Genomic DNA, 24,875 nt, shown 5'->3' on the forward strand with positions numbered 1-24,875 from the left:
CATCAAGTTTTGAAGCTGCAGAGTAAAATGTGTTAGCCAAGAAATGCTGCCCAACTCCATCCCATGGTGCATGTTTTGGGCATTTTGGTTGTTCCTTCAGTGCCCAGCATCACTGTGTAAATGAAAGTGATCACCTTCTATAATGGATAATAGGTTAGGAGGAAAATGGACAGCAAGCCAGCCTGGGCTATAGCAGTGGATTAAGAGAAAGAAGCTTTCAAAGTCTGGAGGTGTTCCAGACTGAGTGAAGACGCTGCATGAGGCAGAGAAAGTCACAGATACAGCAGTTAGGAAAAAACATGCCTCTTGTTGGCATAGGGCAGAGAGCTAGCCCTCAGGAGCAAGCATGCTTCTAGGCATAGGAGGCCTGCATCAGCTAAGAGCATCTAATTTCTTCAGTGATTGGCATTGATTAGAAAAGCTAGAAGTAGAAGCCAAATGATGGGGCTTTCCTGGTAGCTCAGACGGTAAAGAATCTGCCTACAATGCAGGAGACCCGAGTTTGATCTCTGGGTCAGTGAAGAACCCCTGGAGAAGGGAATGGCAACCCATTCCAGTGTTCTTGCCTGGAGAATTCCATGGACAGAGGAACCTGGTGGGCTGCTAGTCCGTGAAGTCACAAAGAGTCAGACACAACTGAGCAACTAACATCACATCATCATCGGAAGCCAAATGGTAATGCAAAACCTGAAGGACTTCTCATCCAGTGAAAGTAAAAGAAATGAAAGTGAAAGTCACTTAGTCATGTCTGATTCTTTGTGACCTCATGGACTATACAGTTCATGGAATTCTCTAGGCCAGAATACTGGAGCCTTTCCCTTCTCCAGGCGATCTTCCCAACCCAGGGATTGAACCCGGATCTCCCGCATTGCGGGTGGATTCTTTACCAGCTGAGCCACAAGGGAAGCCCTGTCATCCAGAGAGGCCCCCAGAGTCCCAGGTTTGGCTTCCTAGTATTTATTGAGCACCTACTATGTGTCAGACTCTTTTCTAAGTGCTCTACCCACACTATATTATACTCTTTTCACATCAGGTATGATAGACAGTAGATAATATCCATTGTTCCCATTTTCAGGTTAAAAAATGAGGTTGCAGAGGGTAAGTAGCATGCCCAGGGGCTCACAGCTAGTGAATCCGGAGCTGGTTTCAGCCAAGGACATCTGACTCGAGAATCTTCTTCACCATTATGCGATGCTGCCTCCTACATAAGTAGCTGGTTTCAGGGGTTCCACTTTGGGAGGGTATAGAAGAAGTCTGGGGTCAAGGGCTGCATCTGACTTCCTTAGCATCTCACATTTCTAAGGATCCTCTATGGAATCAATTCATCCACTAAAAGTGTAGATTCCTGGGGAAGACGGTTTCTACTTTAGGAGATTAGAATTTAGTAGGTCTGCCATGAGGTCTGCAAATCTGCATCAGTCTGCAGGTCTTTCTGAGGTTCAGCCCAGGTCTCCTGCTCTGAGCAGGGCTGTGATTCTGTTGCCCAAGCAATCATTGTGCCCTGGTGGAGATTCTGGCCCCAAAGTCACACACCAGTGGACTCTTCCATTTTTACTTTGGGAAACTGAACAGTTTATAGAAGTGTGTTATAGAAGTCGAGATACTTATAGAAGCACCATCCACATGGGGAAATGGACATAATACAACTTGTGAAAGGAAGACCACATTGATTTTTGGCCATTGAATCTCAAAGTAAGGTGGAAATTTCAGTTGAAGTTTCAAATGAAGAAGACTTAAAGAGGAGCTAGTCATGACCCCAGAGCGAGCAGAGTCTATACCCGACCACAGTTACTCTCAATTACAGCTAATAAGATAACTGCCATCCTTGACCTTCTTCCCAAGCCCTTTCATTTGTGTGCCTCTCCAAACTCATCACTCTGCCCTCTACATGGTTAGTGTATTAGAGTCGTCCCTCGCGTCTTCTACTTGAAGCTTGTATCTAGGATGATCCATTTCATTTTCCCCAAGGAAAGAAATAAAAATTACAAATCAGAGATATTGACTTGATAGAAAATGCCTTCCCTAGCGGTTCAGTGGTTAGGACTCTGCACTTCCACTGCAGGAGGCACAGTTTCGATCCCTGGTCTGGGAACTAAGATCCACATGCCATGCAGTGAGACCTACCTAAATAAATAAAATAAAAATACTTAAAAAAAAAAAAGAAAGAAAATGACTTTGAAAAACTGTTAAATATCTGGTGCTGTCAAGAGGGTGGTAAGAATTTCAACATTTTGTAAAAGTAGCTGGTGTAAATTAAAACTTCATGTACCTGTTGATACTGCAAAAGACATTTCCATTTGAGGACGCCATCACATAAAAATGAAAGCAAGGGTGATTAGTGCAGTATTGTTTGCAATGGGGAAAACTCTAAACAGACTAAATCAGTAGATATTGGTTGAGCAGAACTGGAGCCCCCACACTGTGGAATAGCATGCAAGAATCTGGAAAACTAGTTCACATCCATATGCACCAGTCTGGAGGGAAGTCCATAAGATAGTGTTAAGTGATGAATTGCATAAAATTAGGAGAGAAAATTTTATTAAAAAATAAGAAGATGCTTCATACAAGCATAGAGAAAGGAATAGAAGGAGACACACTAAGCATTGTAATACAGATTTCTTCAGGTAGGTGAGATTAGGAGGAGTTTGGGGCAGTTAATAATTTTTTCCTTATGTTATGATGGTTGTGAGATTTCAAGGGCAAATTTTACTTTTGCAATTAAAAAGAAGAGCCCAATGGAATCCCAGCTGTGCTCTCCTTCGAGCACACACTTCCTCCCTGTTATAATCCTGCATCCTTCCCTCCCTTCCCCTTAGAACCTTGCTTTCCACTTGGTCACAACATCACCTCTTTCCTCCCGGCCCAACCCTAGCCTAACCCGGATAGGCCACACCTCAGGTGGGAAAGCTCATTTGGAAATGGGCCATTTCATTCTATGCTTCATTCATTCTGTCTGCTGCAGATGGTGGGGTGGGTGGGGAATGTTGGCTTGGGACCATTGTCCTGCAGCCCTGGTCATCTGTTGGTAGGACTTGAACTAGAGAGGATGATCTGTTGCCTTTCCTAGACCTACACTCCATGGTTTTGTGCTGCTTTGGCAAATGTGTGAATGTATCTTTCAGAACAGCCATTTTTCTGACTTCATGGACAAACAAACCGGGTATGTCACTAGGAACCTGCTGGCAACCCCCATCGTGATGGGCAAGGAGGTTCTTGCTGTGTTTATGGCAGTTAACAAAGTAGATGCATCTGAATTTTCCAAACAGGATGAAGAGGTAATGCTAACCCTGGGCATCCCTTCAGAGGCTCAGGAAATTTATTTGTTGTGTAACTGAAAGAAAGATGTCACACCTAATTTGTTTTTCTCCATCATCTATAGGTCTTTTCCAAATACCTCAACTTTGTCTCTATCATCCTAAAGTTTCATCATACCAACTACCTGTACAATATTGAATCCCGAAGAAGTCAGGTAAAGAGAAGGTGACAGTGGCTACTTCAGGCTGACTTATTTGACAAAGGGACCCCCCAGAGGCAACAAGTGCAGATCCTTCCTAACCACGCCCCCTGGGTCAGATCCCCAAGCTTCCATTCCCAGTGTCCTCTTATGGTCCCCTCCCCTGTCACCTTCCTGCCCCTCTATCTGTAGGTACTACTGGCTTGCTTTCTTCAGTCTCTGTCTTGGATAGCTGTGGTTTCTTCCTCTTTGAGGTGGCGATGATAATTACAGTACTTACCCCACCTGGTTGCTCTGACTATTAAATGGTCATTAGGTGAATTCGTTCACATAAAGCTCTTAGCAGAGCTGCGTATTCCTGGTACGTAGTAAAGATGCTACATTGAGAAGCAAATCGCTCCTCTGTTGCCTCCTTGAGCCAGAGGGATAAAGAACAACTTTGGTAGCCAGGATACCTGAGTTGAACTACTCTGTGGACCTCGGTTTCTTCATCAGTACAATGGTGGGAGGGTGGTTGGGATAGAAGACTGCCAAGGCCCTGTCCCATAACTGTCCAGGGCAGGTAACCTTTGACTAGCTCAAGATACATGGAAGGAGTCAGCTGGCTTTCTTCCCACAAGGGCCAGCAGTAACCAGTGGGCCCCCAATGCTGGACCCTCTGCCCAGGAACTGTCTCTGCATTTGTGTTAGATTACTTGCTCTTTGGAGCCAAAACATTTTGGACATGGGGATCAGTCATGGCTTTCAAAAACACATGGCTTTGCAAAAGGTCTGCTCATCATCCCACTCTGAGACTCTCAGTAGTTCGTTAGACACGTACATATGCAAAAATGGAATTGCATTGTGTGCTGACACGTGTTCCTTTTATTTGATGCACCCCGTTTTCTTCTGACTAATGCTCCTCTTCATGCTGTATTTTGTTCTGATTGTTTTCTTTGTAATACCTACTTTCAGATTCTTATGTGGTCAGCCAACAAAATATTTGAAGAGCTCACAGATGTTGAGCGACAGTTTCACAAAGCGCTCTACACTGTTAGAACATACCTGAACTGCGAACGATACTCCATTGGGCTGCTGGACATGACCAAGGAGAAGGTCACTCTTCCGTACATTTTGTCTCCCCTACCACCACCTATAAGATGCACATCACATGAAATGCAATCCATTAGAAAATGGCTACACTATGTGAACTACCAGTCATGATAGATCATAAGAATCAGTGCCAAGAAAGTATGGTACTTTCATCTTTTATATAAAGTCAACTTAAAAATCATCAGTTACAGTTTACATGGAAAAGAAGAAGGGAAAGTGTACTTTTTGGAGTAAAAAATATCTAGACTTGGTTTTTCCACTTCCTAGCTATATGTGTCTTCAACAAGTCTTTTTTCTTTTTAAAAAATTAATTAATAGACCATATTCTTTTAGAGTATTTTTAGGTTTATAGAAAAAAATGAGTGGGAAGAGCAGAGTTCCCATACATGTTCTTTTCCTTCCTCTTGCCCTCCCTCCTTCTATGTGTCAGGGTAGGTGCTCTGTAATATTCATTTAATCCACATAATGACTCTGTAATATGCATTTTGTTATTGTCTCCGTTTTACAGATTAAAAAGATTGGCTTGTTTACAGTCACAAGTTCATAAACAGCATTACTGAAAAAGAGCTTTAAAATTCCAGAATTATAAATTAACATAAAATATGCAAACCAATGGCACTCATGTAAGATATGGTAGGTAACAGGACAGTTTGCTTAATAGTGTTTAAATATATTTGCCTCCAGGAATTCTATGATGAGTGGCCAGTCAAGCTTGGAGAAGTCGAGCCTTACAAAGGGCCAAAGACGCCAGATGGCAGAGTGAGTGCAGACATCTTTGCTGATGATATCTGTGCCTGGTTTTAGCTACCAGGAGCTAAAACCAGAGGAGGCTGTGTGTAAAGGAAAGAGCGTTGGCCCAAGAAGGACTGGGCTCTAGTCCTGGGACTTCCTGGAGGACCTTGGAGAAGTAGAAAGCATTGGACAAGGAGTTTGAGGTTCAAGTTTCAGCTCTGCCCCAAACCAGCCGGGTTGCCCTTGTCTTCACTCGTTTAACTTCTCAGTTGTCTTTTCTGTGAAGCTAGGGTTTGGTGGATCAGTGCTTCTTCATAAGGAGGGAGCATTAGAGCCTCCTGCATAGTTTTTAAAACACACTCTGCCCAGGCCCTTCTTCTGACATTCTGGACTGGGATCTCCAGGCAAAGGTTGGCTTAGATTTACTTTCCCCCTTGATAGGTTTCATAGGAAGTTTCATAGGAAGCTTGTTCCACCACCGTATCCCCAGCATACAGGAAAGGGAAGGCAGGGGATGGAATTTGGTTCTTCATTTGCCCACAGAAGCAGAGAGACTAGTTCTCAAGTCCCTTCCAGCTTTGACAACGTATTCACCGAATCCTGCTTCTTAGGCACCCATTCAGAGTGCTGGAAGGGGTAAGTGCACTGTACAGCTGGGTAGGGAAAACATTGACTGAGGTTGAGAAATTCCATGATTTGTTCTATGGAAGTAAGCAGTCAGATATGTCTGGACAATAGAAATGAAAAGAAAACCGAAGATTCTCCTAGAAGTTATTAGGGTGTATTCAACTTTCTAAGATTAGTTCCGCAGTCTTGTTCATATGATAAGTGGCCAATGATATTTCTAGTTTTATCACAAGCTTGTAAATTAGGACATGAGTAGTTTGGTAATTTACGTTATGTGAAGAAATGTGATTGGCAAATAAAATATTTAAGTCTCAAAATAAAAGTTCATTAAGGAAAAATGTTTTCTCTGGGAGGTGAGATTTTTCTCATATTCTCTCTCTTTCCTCTTAGGAAGTCATCTTTTATAAAATCATCGATTACATTTTACATGGAAAAGAAGAGATCAAAGTCATTCCGTGAGTATTGCCATGAAGCAGCTGCGGGAGTTGCCCTTTTATATTTGTATCCAGTGCATTTCTTTGCATAGCAATGATTTTTTTCTTCTCATCTTCCTCAAGGACACCTCCCACGGACCACTGGACCCTCGTTAGTGGGTTGCCAACATACGTTGCTGAAAATGGATTTGTAAGTTATTGAACAAATTTGAATCTTAAATAATATTGGATGAAACTCTCATTAGCTAAGAGATAGGAACAATTGTGAAGGCAAGAATGCACCAGGTAGGGGTGAGATGGCTGCTTTGGCACAGGACACAGGAAAGAAGAATCTTGGCAGTCGGAATGTATGTGAACTAGAAACTCCTTGACTCCACAAGAAAGACAGATCCATCTCCCAGTCTCTTATTCTGCAGCCACACAAATTTCAGACATCCTGGTAGTTCATGACTATGATTCGTGCTGGGTTTAATTTGACCTTAAATATAGTTCCCCTTGGTCACGACTTTTGAAACTCGGAAAATTACTGACAAAAAGAAAAAATATATAAGGAAAAGACTTTGCCATTGATTGCAATGCAAAATGCATTGAATTGATAGTGGAAGTGAAGATTTTTGCCCTAGTCTCTCATGTGGGGCGGGGGTGTGGTGGGAGGGTAGGCCAGGTTTGGCTGAGAAAGGTCAGGGGTAGGAAGACAACAAACAAGAGGTCTCTGGTGGGTCCCATAGGCCTTAAGGCCCACGGACCAGTAGCTTTCCCACTTGACCTTAACCATACTCTCCTTCCTTTTCATGGCTGACTTCTCTCCCTAGTTGGGCTTCTCCACCATCTGTGTCATTTTTTTTGGCCTCAAGATACCTCCCTGCAAGAATGTTCCCTGTTTTTTACATTTCTTTATGTTGGCATCTTTCCTTTTCTCCCTTCAAACTCAAGTTTCCAAAAAAATATTTTTATAGCATGTATTTGCATAGTTGTTTTTTCTTTAGTGTTGTCATTGTGTTCATGCATCTTCATTATTTAGTAAATGAGCATGTGAATTACAGTGACTCAGGGCTCACAGGGGAAGTAAAACAAAATTTAGATTGTTTAATGTTTTTTTTTTTTTACTGTCACAAATTTGCCTCTGCTTAGTGTGAATATTTCTGGATTCGGAATGGTGACAGAGTAAGGAAAATTCTGTTGTGACTGCAAGGTAATCTTTCTATGTAGTGATACTTTACCCTAGGGTTTCAGGGAGGATGCCTAACTCTGGGCTTAGTTGGTTACAGGACAAAGTGGCCTCACCAAGTGACATGATCTCTTAGTGTAGAGACATTCAAAGGGGAAGAAAAGAAAAAGGAGAGACAGTCTTATGTCTTTTAAGAGTAAACAGCGATATATACTAACAAATGTTACGAAATAATTGAAATTTTTTTTTTTTTGCCAAACCACACAGCTTGCCTGGATCTTAGTTCCTGACCATAAACTGAACCTGATCCAAAACAGTGAAAGTGTGGAGTCCTAATCACTGGACCTCCAGGGAATTCCCTTTTTTTTATTATATAATTGAAATATTTTTAAATGTCATTCCTGACCTGGTGGTATTGACCAAACTATTCCAATTCATTCCTAACTGAATCCACAGATACCACAATTTTTCAGCCTCACTGAAATAGCCAAGTAGCTTGGCCCTTGGCCTCTGTCCTTTGGTTTCCTGGCAGCCCATCTATCAAACTCCATTTAGGGTTTTTATCAAGTTTGGTACTCCCAAAGTTGCCACAGCTGGTTTAAAGGAATTTATGCACCACTTAAAATTTTTTTTATTGGCGTATAATTGATTTACAATGTCTCTGCCAGACAGCAAAATGAATCAGTTATACTTGTACATACATCCATTCTTTTTTGGATTCTTTTCCCATATAGGTCATTACAGAGTACTTGAGTAGCATTCTCTGTGCTATATAGAGGGTCCCTGTTACCTGTTTTATGTATGTGTGCTCAGTTGCTGTGTCGTGTCTGACTCTTTGCCATCCCATAGACTGTAGCCAGCCAGGCTCCTCTGTCCATGGAATTTTCCAGGCAAGAATACTAGGATGGGTTGCCATCCCTCCTCCAGGGGATCTTCCCAATCCAGGGATGGGACCCATATCTCTTGCAATTCCTGCATTAGTAGGCATTCTTTACCACAGTGCCACCCAGAAAGCCCTATTTTATACATCGTAGAGTGTATATGTTAATCCCAACCCATCAATTTACCTCCACCCTGTAACCATAAGTTTGTGTTCTACATCTGTGACTCTCTTTCTATTTTGTAAATAAGTTCATTTGTACCATTTAGATTCCACATATCAGCAGTATCATATGATATTTGTCTTTCTCTCTCTTATTTCACTTAGTATTATAATTTCCTGGTCCATCCATGTTGCTGCAAATGGCACTTTTATTTTGCCCCACTTTTTAAACATCTCTTCTCTCCTAGATGTTTCCCAGGTAAAGATTTTATTGTCCAAAAATCAATTTGCAGGAAACTAATGCACCAAAAATCAATTCATTGAATGGTTCCTTTGCCAAATCATCAGTTTGCCATGTAACCAACTTGCCAGAATCGATTCCCAAAGCTGCGGAGGATTTTTCCCTCCAGATTTTGTTTCTATCACAGATTCACTGCATTTGCTTTCCTGCTCCCTTTCACCTCTCAGCTCCTGCCCTCGGCCCCACCCCTGATATTATCCTTTCTGCTGGCAGCCCAAGACTGACGGCAAAATGGAGTAAATCTAGTGTAAGGCATTTCTCATCAAGTCCCTCATTAGACAAGTTAGCATTCCCAAAATGATTTTCAGAGAACTGACCTTGAGCCATTTTGGGAGACTCCAGAATTGGAGTGAACATACATCCTAGTTTGTATGGGACAACCTCCCTTTACACTGCTGTCCTTGTGAGTTTTTAAGTCTTCCCTTTCACTCCCAGATGTCGCCCTGTACTATATATTTCAAAAGGCAGGATCTGTTAAAAGTATAATTTCTATGTATAGAACAGGATTTCTCAAACTTGTGGACTCTACTGACATTGTGGGCTAGTTCTTTGTAGTGAGGAGCTGTCCTCTGCATTGTAGGGTTTTTAGCAGCCTCCCTGCCCTCTACCCGTTAGATGCTAGAAGCACCACTCTACTTGTGAGAATCCAGACGTCTCAGAAGTTGCTAAATGTCCTCAGGAGGATAATATACCCCTGACTGAGAAGCACTGATCTAGAGGATGATATCAAACATTTCAGCAGACCCAGCCAGAGCAGTGCTATTCCTGAGGGCCTCCTGTGATATGCTGGTGGGTTCTAGTAAAGAGAGCAAACAGCCATGACTCAGGATCCCTGAATGCCATGACTCAGTCCTGCTTTGGGCAAATCCCATGGCAAATCCTTGACCTTGGGCAAATCCCTTGACCTGTCTGGGTCTTAACATCATCATCTGTAAAATGAGATTATTGACTTATTTAAAAAATGAAATACTGAAAAATCTTTCAATTCTATTTTCTGGATAATAAAATAAAAATGATCTGGAGTTTTAATTGTAATTATGATGTTCCTCCAAATTGCTTGAAACTTTCCCATTTAGCTTTTCAAACTTTTCCTTTGATATTTTTTCACAAACCCCGTGTAATAAAGGCAGGCTTTTGGATGAGCTGTCCCAGAGGCCCGTCTGTTGGACCTCGCTGAATTTAGGGAACACGTGCCCAGAGGTCTCATTAAACCAGTAAATCCCAGCTCTGAATGAGAAACATTAGACTTCATTTGAGTGACTTTTTAGAGTTAAAAACATTAGAAAATGAAAATTAGTTTCTAGAATTAACATTTGTAGAATTAAAGCAAGAAATGCAGGATCAAACCAAGCTAGAATCAAAATGATCTGTAAACTTAGAGAAATGGGGAGGGTAGAGAAGATTTTTGAATGTTTGAATACTGAGTTAAAAAAAAGCTTGGCCTCAAGGGCCTTGATCCATCTATAGATATTCTCTAAAGGCCGAAAAGCCTGGACCAAAATAGATACTGCTGATGGTAAGCTCAGAAAAGAGAATTAAGCTGCTTTTTGTCTCTTTGACACACACCTGAAGGATGCTCAGCCAATCAATTCATGTTTTTTATTCAGATTGGATCATAAAATTAATGGATAGTGATTCCTCAAATTCTTAGGCTGATATACTAACAAAAGCTTTGAAAGATGGTCACATTTGCTTTGCAAGAGTCGTCGGGTAAAGAATCCTCCTGCAATGCAGGAGACACAGGAGATGAAGGTTCAGTCCTTGGGTCGGGAAGGTTCCCTGGAGAAGGAAATGACAGCCTAGTATTCTTGCCTGGAAGATTCTATGGACAGAAGAGGTTGGAGGACTACAGTCCATGGAGTCGCAGAGTTGGACATGACTGAGTGACTAAGCACAGCACATTAGCTTTTTAAGAGTAAGGGGGAAAAATGGTTGACATGGCTCAGTCACTCCCAGACAGCACTTACTTCCCTTAGGCAGAGGGGCCGGTAGAGTTAGTACCATAGATGGAGAAGCTGGCTCCTACTTTCCATTTTCAGGAATTTGGTGAGCAACCTGTTAATCCCAGGTCAGTTTGAAACCTCCCATGGTGGGTGTATTTACAACATGGAAATTGGTGAATGATACAAATTAGGGCTCCCCACCCCCAACACCAGGAGAGGTAATTCCAACAGCACCCTCACTGGAAAGCTCAGTTCTCCTGTTATCCCATTAAAAAAAATCACTTAACCTCTTTGGGCTTCTGTTTCCCACCTTTGGAAAGAAAAGCTTCAACAATTATTAAAGTGCCTTCTAACTTTAAAATGCTATGATTTAAAGTATCTAATTTAATTTTGGTGAGAAGAAAGATGCTGTGTTTTATTAAGACCCATTTGTGGGTCTGACCTGATAGAAGAATAATTCAAAATGAACAAAAATGGAATGACTCCTTGTCCTTATGGATATGAGCAATCGTCTCTGAATTTAGTACTTAAAGCCATGTCTCATAGTGAATATTTACTCTGGTGTACCTAAAAGGCTGTCTGGTTTTTTCCTCCAGCCCTTAACCACCACCTTCCAACCTGGATCCCACATCAGAAAAGAAAAAAAAAAAAAGGAAAGAAAATAGAGTCTTCCCAGAATTGCTGCCACACCTGCCAGGCCTTTCTGCTTAGCTTCCTCCTCTCCTTGGTCTGAACAGCTAGTCGCTTTGAATTTGGAAGTAGATTCCTTAGAGGCAGAAAGAGTAGGGAGGGTCAGAGATGGGGCTAAACATCATCCAATGGCTTACTTAGTAGAAGAGGAGCCAAGGGTTACCCACCCAGGTCCTCCGGCTCTTTAATCAATCGCAGTTGGTCAGAGGCCAGAGGAGGACTTCAGGCAAGGCTTTATTGGCACTCTTACTGCGGGCAGGAGGGAGCAAAAACAAGAAACAGGTTGCTCCCTGGGTGGGGCGAGCTGGTGCCTTAACTGGGGAGAGGTTGGGGGCAGGTTGGTGGGGTGGGCCAGCGGGTCCGCATGCCCCCTTGGTTGTGCTGTATGCCCAGGTCAGTGCTTTTGCTCCCCACACCTCAGAAATGGCCACTGGTTTGTGACGTTTTTTTGTATCTTATTGTTTACATTTTGCCCCATCTGGGTGTGCATGCAGTTATTTTTAGTCCCTTAGAGTTTCTCTGTATCCTGTTGCTGGAGGAGACGTTTTCTCAGACGTAAGCACTCTGGTTAAGGGCCGGTGCCCATCTGTCTCAACTTCAGTGTGTTGTTAGCTCACTTAGTCTCGCCAGGCCCAGAGTGAATAATGTGCTTGCGAGCGCTGGAGGCCTAGGGAGGAATCTCTTGCTCCCACGTCCTTTCTCCTTCTGGTCTGGGTTTAATGGCTCTGTTTGCTTTCCAGATCTGCAACATGCTGAACGCCCCGGCCGATGAATACTTCACGTTTCAGGTAACCGCCCTTTGCTGCGCCTCTCCCCACCCCCGTCAGTGCAGGGAGCTGGGGTGGCCCTGCCCCCCACCCCCGCCCCAGAGTCTGCCTGGTGCTCAGGGGGGACCAAGAAGCACGCACAGGGCTTATGTCCTGCTCACCCTGGCTGGCCACCACGTAGCCCATTCCTCAGGTGAAAAAGAAGAAGGGGGAGAAGAGAAAGGGGGATGAGAGAAGCAGGTAGGGTGTTTGTCACTCTGGCATTGGCGGGGGGCTGGGGTGGGGGGAATGTCACGTCTCGGTTCTCTCCCATCCCTGGTCATCTCGTGCCTAAAACAGTCTGGGCACAACACAGGCGCTCAGTCAATGGTCTCTGCCTGAGTGATTGGCTGAAAACATCGTACCACCTGGATTCAGCCTTCCACAGGTTTCTTAGACCCTTTCCAGCGGCTTATCACGGCTGTTAGGGGGAAAAGAAGCTTCCTGTTGGGTTCTTGGGGGCTCCCCATGCTATCAGACTCTTGGTTTTAATTTTTCCTCCTTCAGCATCCAGAGATGCCCATCCCTACCTGTCCCCTCTCTCACCCCCTCCCCACCTGACCATTGGGACAACCTGGCTTTTGGCCCTGCAGCCTCTCCTATTCTGTCTTTTAGCCCCTGCTGTTCTGTGTCCTGTTTTAACAAGCGTGTCTGATTGGAGACCTGTCTAGTCAGGAATAGAGACAGCCTTCCCAGTGGGGACCACTAGCGGCTGCCTTCCTATCTACACAGACATGCCCACAGAGCCCCCTCTCTGCCCACACCAGGGTGAAGGTGGCCTGGGGTGGAGGGCAGAGGGTGAGGGGTGTTTCCTCAGCAGCAGAAGTGTCTAGGCCAGAAGAACCTGCGGCCACTTGCTCAGTTTCAGGGCAGGTTTCCCTCTGTTCTCCCCACTCGTTCTTTTGCTTGATGACATGGAAACACACAGACACCGTACGCAGGCCACCATGCAGCTGTGAAAGAGTTAACAGGGCCGAAGAGGATTCCTAGGACCCATGGTGCTGGTTGGAGGAGTCTGGCGCCTCCCAGGAACTGGCCTGTGTTAGCATCCCAGGGCCAGAAATGGAGTCTCCGGCCTAACAGTGGATTTCTGAGCCCAGCAGCCATTGGACGATTATCCTTCCCACAATCAGAGGCCTGAGAAGTGTGTTTTTACAGGCACTCCACTGATGTTTCTTGTGGAAGCTGGGAAATTCCTATGGGCTGGAGGTTTACCCTAGGTGAGTGCCCAGCCTCCTCTGAACCATCAGAGCCCTTGTTCCAGCTCCTTCCTCCTTGTAGTTGAAGGCCTGAGTGTGACCACACCGTGCCCACCCCTGGCCCCTCTTATGGTAATTGCATGCCAGGAAAGGGTGCACAGGCAGGAAGAAGGGGACATGGACTCTGTAAGGCACCTGAACCTTAAGCAGTCTTTGTCTGGACAGGGAGGGCAGGAGCTGGCCCAGAAGAACCAAGCTGCACTCTGAGGTTTGAGGGCCTGTGCTTTCTGGTGGGCCTCATGTGGCTTCCATGGGAGCAGCCATGCAAGGGCTTGGATGGTTCAGAGGAAGTTGGGCACTCACCTGGGGTAAACCTCCAGCCCATAGGAATTTCCCAGCTTCCACAAGAAACATCTCAGGCCTTTGACTGTGGGAAGGATGACCGTCCAATGGCTGCTGGGCTCAGAAATCCACTGTTAGGCCGGAGGCTCCACTTCCAGGCCCTGGGATACTAACACAGGCCAGTTCTGGGAGACACCAGAGTTCTCCGACCAGCACCATGGGTCCTAGGAATCCCCTTCAGCCCTGCAAACTCTTTCAGAACTGCACTGTGGCCTAAGACACCCCCGCCCAGCCCTCCATCCATCCCTCTGTCCTTGGACTGGGATCAGAACTACATCTTGGAGGGCTCTCAACCTCCCTCTCCATTTCCCCATTTTTGGATCATCCCAAAGGGCAGACTCAGGATAGGGTGCCCCTCCTCCCCAAGCCTCCACCCAGCCCGGCCTCCCCTTCTCTCTCCATCTGCTCACACCCACCTCCATTCTCAGTGGTCCCTCTTGCACCTGAGAAGTGTAATGGAAAAACCAATGATTCAGAGTGAACTATGGTCAGAGCAAACCTGCAAATGCAGTGGTTCTCAAACTATGTTCGTTGGTGGCATGAGGTTAATACCTGTTGCTGCCATAACAATGACTGCTCAGTGACTTAAAGTGACGCAACTGAGTTATCTTACAGTTCTGGAGTCAGAGGTCTAATATGGGTCACACTGGGCAAAATTCAAGGTATTGTCAGGAATGACTTCCTTTCTAAGGATGCGGGGGAGAACCTGCCTCCTTGTCTTTCCCAGCTGCTAGAGGCAGCCTTGGAGAAGGAAATGGCAACCCACTGCAATATTCTTGCCTGGAGAGTTCCGTAGACGGAGGAGCCTGGTGGGCTGCTGTCTATGGGGTCGCACAGAGTCGGACACGACTGAAGGGACTTAGCAGCAGAGGCAGTCTTGGCCCCGTGGTGTCCTTCCACCTTTAAAACCAGCATCGCATTGCCCTGACCTTGCTTGCCACTACTGTCATATGTCCTTCTCTGATTTTTGACCCTGACTCTCTTTTCTACTTGTAAGGATCCTTGTGATTACATTGTGTCCATTTTGTATCCTGGAAAATCCAGGATAATTTCCCTGTTTTAAGATCAGCTGACTAATAACCTTAATTCCATCTGCTAGTTTAATACTCCTTCCACATAAAGTAACTTGTTCACAGATTCCAGGCATTGGCAAGTAGACATCTTTGAGGTGTTCCTTGAAGTGAAGTAGGGGCTTCTTCCTTTAACATCAATTAAAGTGATCCCAATTCATAGAAGAAAAAGTACATAGAATTTTCTCAGTCTTAAGTTTTTGTCCTACTTTTCTCAAGTGTTAAGTTCCTCCAATCACTTTTCTGTGAACAAGCTCTAACTTAATAGCAAAACACATGAACGTGAACAGGTAATGAATAAGTACTGAAAAACAGAGGCAGTCAGTAAAGCTTATTTTGGAAGCTTTTCAAAATATATGTACACCCAGGTGCTTATGGTTGTGAGGTTATTTTGTACACAGGTAATACTCTCTGTTATTGATTTTGTCTCTCATCCATGTGAAGGTATAAGTATATAAATGTTTCATAGTATTTTCCAAAACTTAGGACTTTGAGAATGACAGTGCACTACTTTTTTCCCCCAGAACTTCGACCATTAGGAAGCATCAATTGAGGCTTGGTTTCTTTGCTTTTCATTCCAAGTATAAGAGGAGCTCTTCAACTAATAAGCAGTTGTTTGTTGAGCATCCCTTATATGCCTAGCACTGTCCCATTACTTAGGTAAAATTCAACAGTTTATGAAACTGCTGTTTGGTAAGATTAGAAAACAGCCTCAGAGACAAAAACCAACAGTTCAAAGCATTTGGAAAGTACCTACATTGTATGATCCAGGCTACAGGTGCTGATGGAATTCTGAAAAAGGAAAGTTCCACGTGGGTGAAAAGCTAGAGAAGCCTTTCTGGGAGAGGCGAGACTTAACCTGCATCTCCGAGGATGAGTAAAGAAGCTGAGAGCAGGCAGAAGAAGGAGCAGTGTGGTGTGTTGGGGACTTGGCTGTCTTTGCCTTGTTGCGTACTGTGCAGGTGCCACACGATGGTTTTCAGATTTTGGAGGACTTCAGGATCACCTGGGGAGCTTATTTAAGACATGCTCCAGGAGATTTATGAAACAGGCTAAAAAAGAAAAGTCTGTTGCCCTTGATTCTTGGCCGACACTTTGAGCAGCACTCCTGAACTTCTGTGTGTGTGCATCCCCTACCAAACTGTTATCTCGAGGTTGGCAACTGTGACTTCTTCTTCTCTGCACCTCAGCAGCTAACCCAGGTCCTGAAACATCACGGGACTTGACAGACGTTTACTAAATGGAACCACACTACAGAACAAAGGATGATCTTGGTGGATCAGTCAGGAAAACAGAAACCACATTAGCTGTTTCAACAGAATTTAAGGAATTAGCTAGATAGGTATTGGAGGACAGAAAAAGTGAACAGGGAACACTGAGGTAATAGAGGTAAATGCTTCCCATCCTAGGGCTGGGAAGGGGATCAAAGAGAAGAGGGTAGGGTTGTTATAATACAGACATTTGGTTCTAGGATACTTAGTCAAATGTACAAGAGTGCTTTTATGACTGTATACTTCTAGCCATGTTCTGTCACAGCATAGGAATTGTGCATCTAACACCCCCAAATTATTCTTTGTCTAAATTGAAGGCAACCTAAGTGGGGGATAGCAAGGGTATGGCTATAATGGGGTAGCGCAAGTGATCCCAGTAATGATGGATTAATTCTCTCAGTTCCAGGGATGTTGTACATAGCTACATATGTGATGAATTTGCATAAAAACAGTCCTCCACACCCCCACACATGCACAAATGCATATAAATCTAGTTAAACCTGAATAAGCTCCATTTATCATACCAATATGTATTCCCTGGTTTTTCTAGTGTACCTTAGTGACACAAGATGATACCATGAAGAAAACTGGGTAAAGGGCACATGGGATTTCTCTGTACATTTCTCTTTCTACATCCTGTGGATATATAGTAATTTAAAAATAAAAAGTTGAAAAATAACCTGTGTCTTTTTTATTTGTAGAAAGGACCTGTAGATGAAACTGGTTGGGTCATTAAAAATGTCTTGTCCCTGCCTATTGTCAACAAAAAAGAAGACATCGTGGGTGTAGCTACATTTTACAACAGGAAGGATGGAAAGCCTTTTGATGAATATGATGAGCACATCGCTGAGGTGAGTGCAATTATAAAATAATGGATGGAGATGAAATTCATGAATAGAGGATGCATAATTGTTATTCTGGAAAGATGTTTCCAAAGGGTAATTAAGACGTGAGTCACACACGGTTGCTGTTAATATGTTGTTATTGTGTCATTTCTGTTTCCTGATTTCCATAAAACTGCACTGTTTTCTACCAAAGTGTGAATGTTTGACTTAATCAAAATTCTTTCCAGTACTAGGAAATTGGGGAAAAGGTTTCTCTCTCTTTTTCTCCACTCCCCCCTTCCCCCCCCCCTCTCCTCCTTGCTGTCACCCCCAGCCCTCTCTGATTCAAGTCATGCTTTATCTGATTGGATATTGGTCATCCCCTCCTCTAATAAAGTATTCATGGTGCTTGAAGCACTTTGAAAACAAGGGCTTAGCCAATTTTATTGTCTGGGGCTGACTATTAGTATTTTTTTTTCTTAGATTAAAACAGCTGGGTTTTTTTATGGGGGAAGAGAGATCGATGGATAGGAAAGCATGCAGACTGTTGCCTCCAAATCAATTTTCCTTTAATTTTAGAGAATTGAATCATGTTTTATCAATTTCAGACTCTCACACAGTTTCTTGGATGGTCTCTTTTAAATACTGACACCTATGAGAAAATGAATAAGCTGGAGAACAGAAAGGACATAGCCCAGGAAATGCTCATGAACCACACCAAGGCTACGCCTGATGAAATCAAGTCTATTTTGGTAAGTGAGGAATTCAGTCCTATGGGCATTAGATACTGTTTAACCATGGCTTCTGGAATTCACCTAAGTACCCAGAGGTCTGACAAAGGAGAATAAGTTTAGTCCTGGACTGAGGACGGTGATTCAGAGAAGGAGGGGTCAGGGAGAATTTGGGTGGTTCACAGTACACAGACCCTTACTGAATGTCCAGGCTGCTTGGTTGGAACAGCTCTTTGTTAAAAATAACTCTGTAGGAGCTGAAATAGTTAGGTCTAGATTGGAATATTAGCACAGAAAAAAATATTTCCAGGGAGGGAAATGTCAGCTGTTGGCCATGTAATACTGTGTAACAACCATAGCCTCTCAGCTGTATATGACAATAAGCGTCTATTTCTCATGCATTTGTGGGTTGACCAGGCTTCAAATGATCTTGGTTGGGCTGTAAGCTGTGCATTTGATTGGCTCTCTGCATCTGTCATCCTTGATCAGCAGCTACCTGATAGATGTTCTTCTCATGGTGATGACAAGTGCCAGACTGCAAGCCCAGCTGTGCAAGCTCATTTCAAGTCTTCCCTCATATCACACTCACTAAAATTTTCAGTGTACAAACATGACCAAATCAACATCATGGATGATTGGGGAACCAGTAGATACTTGCTGCTGCTGCTAAGTCGCTTCAGTCGTGTCCGACTCTGTGCGACCCCATAGATGGCAGCCCACCAGGCTCCGCCATCCCTGGGATTCTCCGGGCAAGAACACTGGAGTGGGTTGCCATTTCCTTCTCCAAGATACTTGCTAGAAGTGTACTAATCACCACCAAACGAAGGGGAAATATCACACACCCATGATCTCCATTCCTTTATTTCCCTAGCTTTCAGAGTATGTGTGGTATAGATTTCCTGGGGTGTTTTTGTTTGTTTTTGCTGGGTTGTTTGAGATGTAAAAGAAATTTGATTTGAGAATTCGATATGTTGAAGATGAAAATGTCTGGGGAAATACAGAGAAATTGCTATAAACTAATAGAAAAGCAGATGTAAGCCACTCATTTTTCTCATCTACGTGTGAACTATCAATGTCTCCCTCCCTCTCTCTCTTTGAGACAGCTTCTATTACATTTTGGAGGATAAGAAACATTGTTTTTTAGAGAAAATTCTACATAATCAAGTGCCATAGACCTTTGTATGGCACTTTGTCATGGAACTCATTACAGCATGCTTTATTTTAACTGATTTTAAGAGTAAAGTAATCACATAGACATCGACTTTATAGGAATTTCACACTTCCTTTGCTTTTACATTTTAGAAATTTAAAGAGAAGTTAAATATAGATGTAATTGAAGACTGTGAAGAAAAACAGCTTGTCACAATTTTGGTAAGTGTTTTACTTCTATCCTTAATGCCTTTTAAATAAAATATGGTTCCCTGCTTTTCTTCCTCTTTGTCCCCCACAGTGCAATCCACAAAGGTAAATTAGAATCACAGCTAATCTAGACCACACTGCACAAGAGAGTTCAGGCACAGACTCTAGGGAATAGCACGGCCTGGTTTATTTTAATAGCTTTGGATTACACCGTGGCCATCCTTGAAGACATGGCAGAATTACAGATAGACCCTTAAAGGCACCATTATTATTTCTGCCATCTTGAGCTTCTCTTCTGGATCCTGGAGGAATTATTTCTTTCCTATTGTTGCCATTGGGTCACCCCTATTATATCTAGTTGAAAAACTTCTCTTCCAGTCACTAATCCTGTATTTTGTATCTACTATTTAAACTCACCCAAATTTTCTTCAGTCAACTGTTAAACCCATGAGGTTAAGTTTTTAATTTCAGAGCTTCTCTTGTTCAGTTCTAGGATGTATATTTAACTTTTTTTTTTTTTTAAAGATTTCAACTCTATGCTGAAACTTTGTCATTTTATCTACTTTCTCTCTCTTTTCATCAATCTTCTTAAATTTATTCATCATAGTGATTTTAAATTCTCAATACCTGAATCACCTATATATCTGGTTCTATTGTCTATTTTTACTCTTGAGTTTTCAGTTCAGTCACTCAGTCGTGCCCGACTCTTTGCAACCCCATGAACCGCAGCACGCCAGGCCTCCCTGTCCATCACCAACTCCCGGAATTTACTCAGACTCATGTCCATTGAGTCGGTGATGCCATCCAGCCATCTCATCCTCTGTCATCCCCTTCTCCTCCTGCCCTCAATCTTTCCCAGCATCAGGGTCTTTTCAAGTGAGTCAGCTCTTCGCATCAGGTGACCAAAGTATTGGAGTTTCAGCTTCAACATCAGTCCTTCCAATGAACACCCAGGAGTGATCTCCTTTAGGATGGACTGGTTGGATCTCCTTGCAGTCCAAGGGACTCTCAAGAGTCTTCTCCAACACCACAGTTCAAAACCATCAATTCTTCAGCACTGAGCTTTCTTTATAGTCCAACTCTCACATCCATACATGATTACTGGAAAAACCATAGCCTTGAGTTTTAGTCATTTGATCATTTTAAGGCATACTTCATAATTTTTTCATTGAGAACCAGACATTGTGGATAAAAACTTGGAGGGGCCCTGGGTGATGTTATCTTTCTCTTCAGAGGGTTAAGTTTTCTTCTGGCAGGTAAAAGAGCTGGCTTTAGAGTTTGTTAGGGATGGTCTGTCTTAGGTTTGCCCTTGCTACTCGGGTAGAATCTATATTTCTAGAGAGTGGCCCTCTGGGATCCCAACTAAAAGCCTGGGATATTTACCAAGGCCCCTATACCTTTGAATTTCAGAGGCTTGAATACAATCTTTTTGAAACTGAAGTAATGTCACATTTGTTTGCTTCCCTAACTACCCTTTCCTGTTTTCCACGGCCCCTTTCTGATCTGTGTTCTTTTTTTCTGAGCTAAGATAAACTGAATATCTCGCCTTCCCCATCTCCATCTTTTATGAGCTCTGTCTTCCCATCCTGGCCCTTGGCTGTACCAGCACAGAGCCAGTGGCCTTTGACCTCTATGTTTTGACACCTTGCATATTTTCGTGTCACCTGAGGCTCTTCCTCCTTCTCTCACTCTCTTTGACTTAACTTCTGAGCACTTTCCTCTCACATGTAGTCCAGAAGATGACCTTTCCTTCTGCTGACAAAACTCATCTTCTTTGTAAAACAAAGCCTTAATTGATATTCATGACATGTTAGAAATTTTCTAGTTCTCTGTTTAGAGGAGGGAAGGGCCTTATGATGGAAAAGCAATAAAATGGGCAAAGAATCAATAGCTTTACAACAAAATGGCTTATTTTGAATATAAGATATGTTCTAAGGCTCATCCTAAATCATTGCTGCCTATAACAAGAAACAAACACATATTTCAGAGGGATTCTCTGAAACTATCTTGGCATACTTTCCAAGTGGCATAAATATATATATATATGTATCTTTGCGACCCCATGGACTATATAGTCCATGGAATTCTCCAGGCCAGAATATTGGATTGGGTAGCCTTTCCCTTCTCCAGGGTATCCTCTCAACCCAGGGATCAAAACCAGGTCTCCCGCATTGCAGGCAGATTCTTTACCAGCTGAGCCACAAGGGAAGCCCAAAGAATACTGGAGTGGGTATCCTATCCCTTCTCCAGCAGATCCTCCCAACCCAGGAATTTATCTGGGGTCTCCTGCATTGCAGGTGGATTCTTTACCTGCTGAACTATCAGGGAAGCCCCACTTGAGAAACAAACATGTATTTCAGAGGGGTACTCTGAAACTATCTTGGCATAATTTCCAAGCGGCATAAATATATATGCATCTTCACTTACCATGATTTTCTCCAGGGATGCACTTTAATTCTTGGTTCAGGGAAGGCGTGGCCCTCTTTTATAGGTGTAACAGCAGGTGCGTGTGCCTGTGCTGGTGACTGAGGAAGCAGCAGTGCTACTTGGGCAGAAGAAGTGGGGAAAGTTGTCCCCCTTCTTCCCCCTGCTTCCTGAGACTTTTCAGGTCACTCACAGCTGCCCTGCTGCTCCTGTTTACCAGACCGTAGAAGATGTAGAGAGAACATCCCACTTCATTGAGGTTTTTTTTTTTTCATTCATTCACTAATTATTGAGATGCACTATGATACAAGAAACTGTTAAGTCCCAGGGCAAAAGATAATGTGGTCTGGTTCCTACCTGGCTCAAGAAACCCCTTGTTTATTAGAGAGACAAAAAGTACAAGCAATGGCACTGCCTTGAATGGACGGGTTCACAGGGCGTGAGCACCAAGGGCCCTGGGGAGGCCAAGGGCCTGATTCTCCTCACGGAAGATGATAGAGTGTGAGATGAAGGCCATGGCGTGCAGGCCTGAAGGGGAAGCGGGAGCGGCTGGGCAGAGAGTGATGATGGCGGCTTGGAGATGAGAAGGGAAAGCGGCACAGTCCAGGCCAGGGTAGGGGGACACAGCACATTAGGGAGACCAAAGCCAGCTGGTATGGCCAGAGCCCCAGCGAGTGGAGAGGGGAGCAGCCCGTGAGGCCTGGCAGGGAGATGGGGCAAGACCACGCAAGGCAGCCTGGCACACTGGGACCCGGGACGTGGCCCGATCAGGTGGTCAGGGGTCTCTCTGGAGCAGAGGGAGCAAGCTAGCCTGGATGCAGGAGGCCGGCGGGGCCGTGTTACACACATACAGTTACAGAGAGGGTGGCTTCCCTCAGTCTCTTGTGCTCTCTGCCTCTCATGCTCAATCTCAGCTGTGGGTTCCATCAAAGAGGAGAAAACCAGCCTTTGGTGCTTGAGGTCCTACTTCTCAGACTAAGCAAAAGCCTTTATTTCTATCAACCTCTCTGTATCACTGTTGTATGACTGCTGTTCTTCAAACCCTGTGATTTCTGTATTATAGTATTATTATATTGGTTTGCCTATAACTGCAAATTGGGCCTGGGAGTCATAATTCTGAGAATGTCTTTGTTTCCTGCTAAAAATGCACACTTACACGTTAGTGTGACTGACCCTGTAATGCTTTAAAAAATGTTTTCACATTTTATCTTTACATAATACTCAGAACAGCAGGGCAGAGGTGACATCCAGCAGGGAGGTTCTGTGGCATGGGGCACCCCTCACCGCACCCCATAATGGTCTGATTTTTACGTGTACTTATTTTCCATTTCTCCCCACAAGAATGTGCATTTCAGTGAGTAGTGACATTGTTTTATCTGTAATGCCTACAACACAAATAGGAACCAATAAATGTCTGTTGAATGATTAAAAATGAACAAAAGGCATAAAGAGCCTCCATGGGCAAGGAATCTGGGAGTTCTGGACGGAGAGAAAGTGATGAGAAGAAGGAACAGTGGAGGACGTGAGAAGCCCTGTGAGGAAGGAGCTTTGGGAAGTGTTACTAGGGGCTTCCCTTGTGGCTCAGCTGGTAAAGAATCTGCTTGCAATGCAGGAGACCTGGGTTCAATCCCTGGGTTGGGAAGATCCCCTTGCGAAGGGAAAGGCTACCCACTCCAGTATTCTGGCCTGGAGAATTCCATGGACTATATAGTCCATGGGCTCACTAAGAGTCAGACATGACTGAGCGACTTTCACTTTCCTTAGGGGTCCTGTGATGAATCCCCTCTAATTGTCTTTGACACATGAGAATAAAATTGGTACTGCTTTTTCATTAAAACAGCAGACAAAAATGTTACTATTGTTATCCGCATTTCACAGATGAGAACACTGGTGTAGCTAACCCCAACCCAGAACTGAACACTAGTTTCCTGGCTCAAAACCATTGTTTTGCAGGAGAGAGATCTCTGCCCAAAGTGACCACCTAAGAGTGGCCTTGGGGAGAGGGGGTTCTTCTTCCTTGAGAATCAGGAAGATCCTGCAAAGAAAGGGTGTGAGGGCCAGCTCTGACTTGGGGGTTAGGTGAACAGATACCATAATTGTATTTAAAAGAGCCATATTCCATTATGTGTTGAAATTTGTACAAATAGAACATGACTCATCCTCTGGCCAAACCTGAACTTTCTGAGGGATGTGACCTTAGCACAGTATTAAGGGTTTACTATGGGCTCAGTGAACACACTGAACTGAACTGCTCCTGCATGTCTGTCTGCTGGGCCACACAGCTGATTGTGTGATGCTTGCTTGCTTTCTTCTTTCCTCGCCTGCTTCTTTCTTCCTGTGGGGTTGTCTCTGCCCTGCCGTCTATCACATCAGCCCTCCAGAATCTCACCTTTCACTGTCTGTATTTTTAACCATTTCAACAAGTTAAGTCCTTAAAGGCAAGATCCACATTTTTGTTTCCCAAGCCATGTCCATGTGACTAGTTCAACTGTTTTTTCACCTAGACCTAAATCCTGACAAGGAGTGGGTTAAATGAGATGTCTGCGTGTGTACCAGGACACTGGGGGGCATTCATTCATTCATTCAATGAACATTAACCAAGCACTTCTGTGGGACAAGCTCTCAGGTTCTGTTACCACAGCAGGTAACAGACCATGATTCCATCCTTAGGGAACCCGCAGACTAGTGGGAAAGCATCACTGAACAGGTAAAGAAAATACGATAGAACTGAGTCAAGCCATCATTTACTGTTTACCAAATATTTCTAGAAGAGGAAAAAAGAGAAGTTGGGTATTGAAAATGGGTTAGGCTGCTGTAATTCAACATTTTATTTTGCATCGGAGAAAGAAAGTAGCCTCTGGGGTCTGCTTTGGAATTGAATGCCGTCACTTAGAAAGCTTCTCAGGATAACTGAGCCTCAGTTTAACCATCTGGAAACTGAGGGTCATTGTGCAGGTTTGTTGTGAGGATAATAGGGGCATAACTCAGTACTGGGTATGTAGAGGCTCAGGGGAGTGCATGTGGCATTGCGTTGTAATTTTGTGTATGACTAAAGGGATAAAAAAGAATATAAACTGGAACCTTTGGTCCCTGTTTCAACAGAAAGAGGACCTGCCGGACCCACGGACCGCAGACCTGTATGAATTCCGCTTCAGCGACTTGCCCATCACAGAGCACGAACTGATTAAGTGTGGACTTCGGCTGTTTTTTGAAATAAACGTGGTGGAGAAATTCAAAGTACCCGTGGAGGTTAGATGGTATTTCATTTAAAATATGGTGTGATTCTGTGGCAGTTCTCCACTGCGT

At 43.8% G+C, this 24,875-nt stretch overlaps 1 protein-coding gene across 1 annotated transcript in view; it reads left to right on the forward strand.

Moving 5' to 3' along the window:
* Nucleotides 1-24,875, forward strand: part of PDE6C (phosphodiesterase 6C) — a 50,826-nt gene that overhangs the window by 6,410 nt on the left and 19,541 nt on the right. Inside the window, exons 4-14 of the mRNA XM_043926110.1 lie at nucleotides 3,123-3,275; nucleotides 3,380-3,469; nucleotides 4,409-4,549; nucleotides 5,231-5,305; nucleotides 6,296-6,360; nucleotides 6,463-6,529; nucleotides 12,224-12,271; nucleotides 16,933-17,082; nucleotides 17,664-17,807; nucleotides 19,089-19,157; nucleotides 24,672-24,818. Coding sequence (XP_043782045.1) covers nucleotides 3,123-3,275; nucleotides 3,380-3,469; nucleotides 4,409-4,549; nucleotides 5,231-5,305; nucleotides 6,296-6,360; nucleotides 6,463-6,529; nucleotides 12,224-12,271; nucleotides 16,933-17,082; nucleotides 17,664-17,807; nucleotides 19,089-19,157; nucleotides 24,672-24,818 — 1,149 coding nt within the window. The remainder of the gene's footprint in view (nucleotides 1-3,122; nucleotides 3,276-3,379; nucleotides 3,470-4,408; nucleotides 4,550-5,230; nucleotides 5,306-6,295; nucleotides 6,361-6,462; nucleotides 6,530-12,223; nucleotides 12,272-16,932; nucleotides 17,083-17,663; nucleotides 17,808-19,088; nucleotides 19,158-24,671; nucleotides 24,819-24,875) is intronic.

Source organism: Cervus elaphus, chromosome 15 (assembly GCF_910594005.1).
Source record: "Cervus elaphus chromosome 15, mCerEla1.1, whole genome shotgun sequence".
Lineage (NCBI taxonomy): Eukaryota > Metazoa > Chordata > Mammalia > Artiodactyla > Cervidae > Cervus > Cervus elaphus.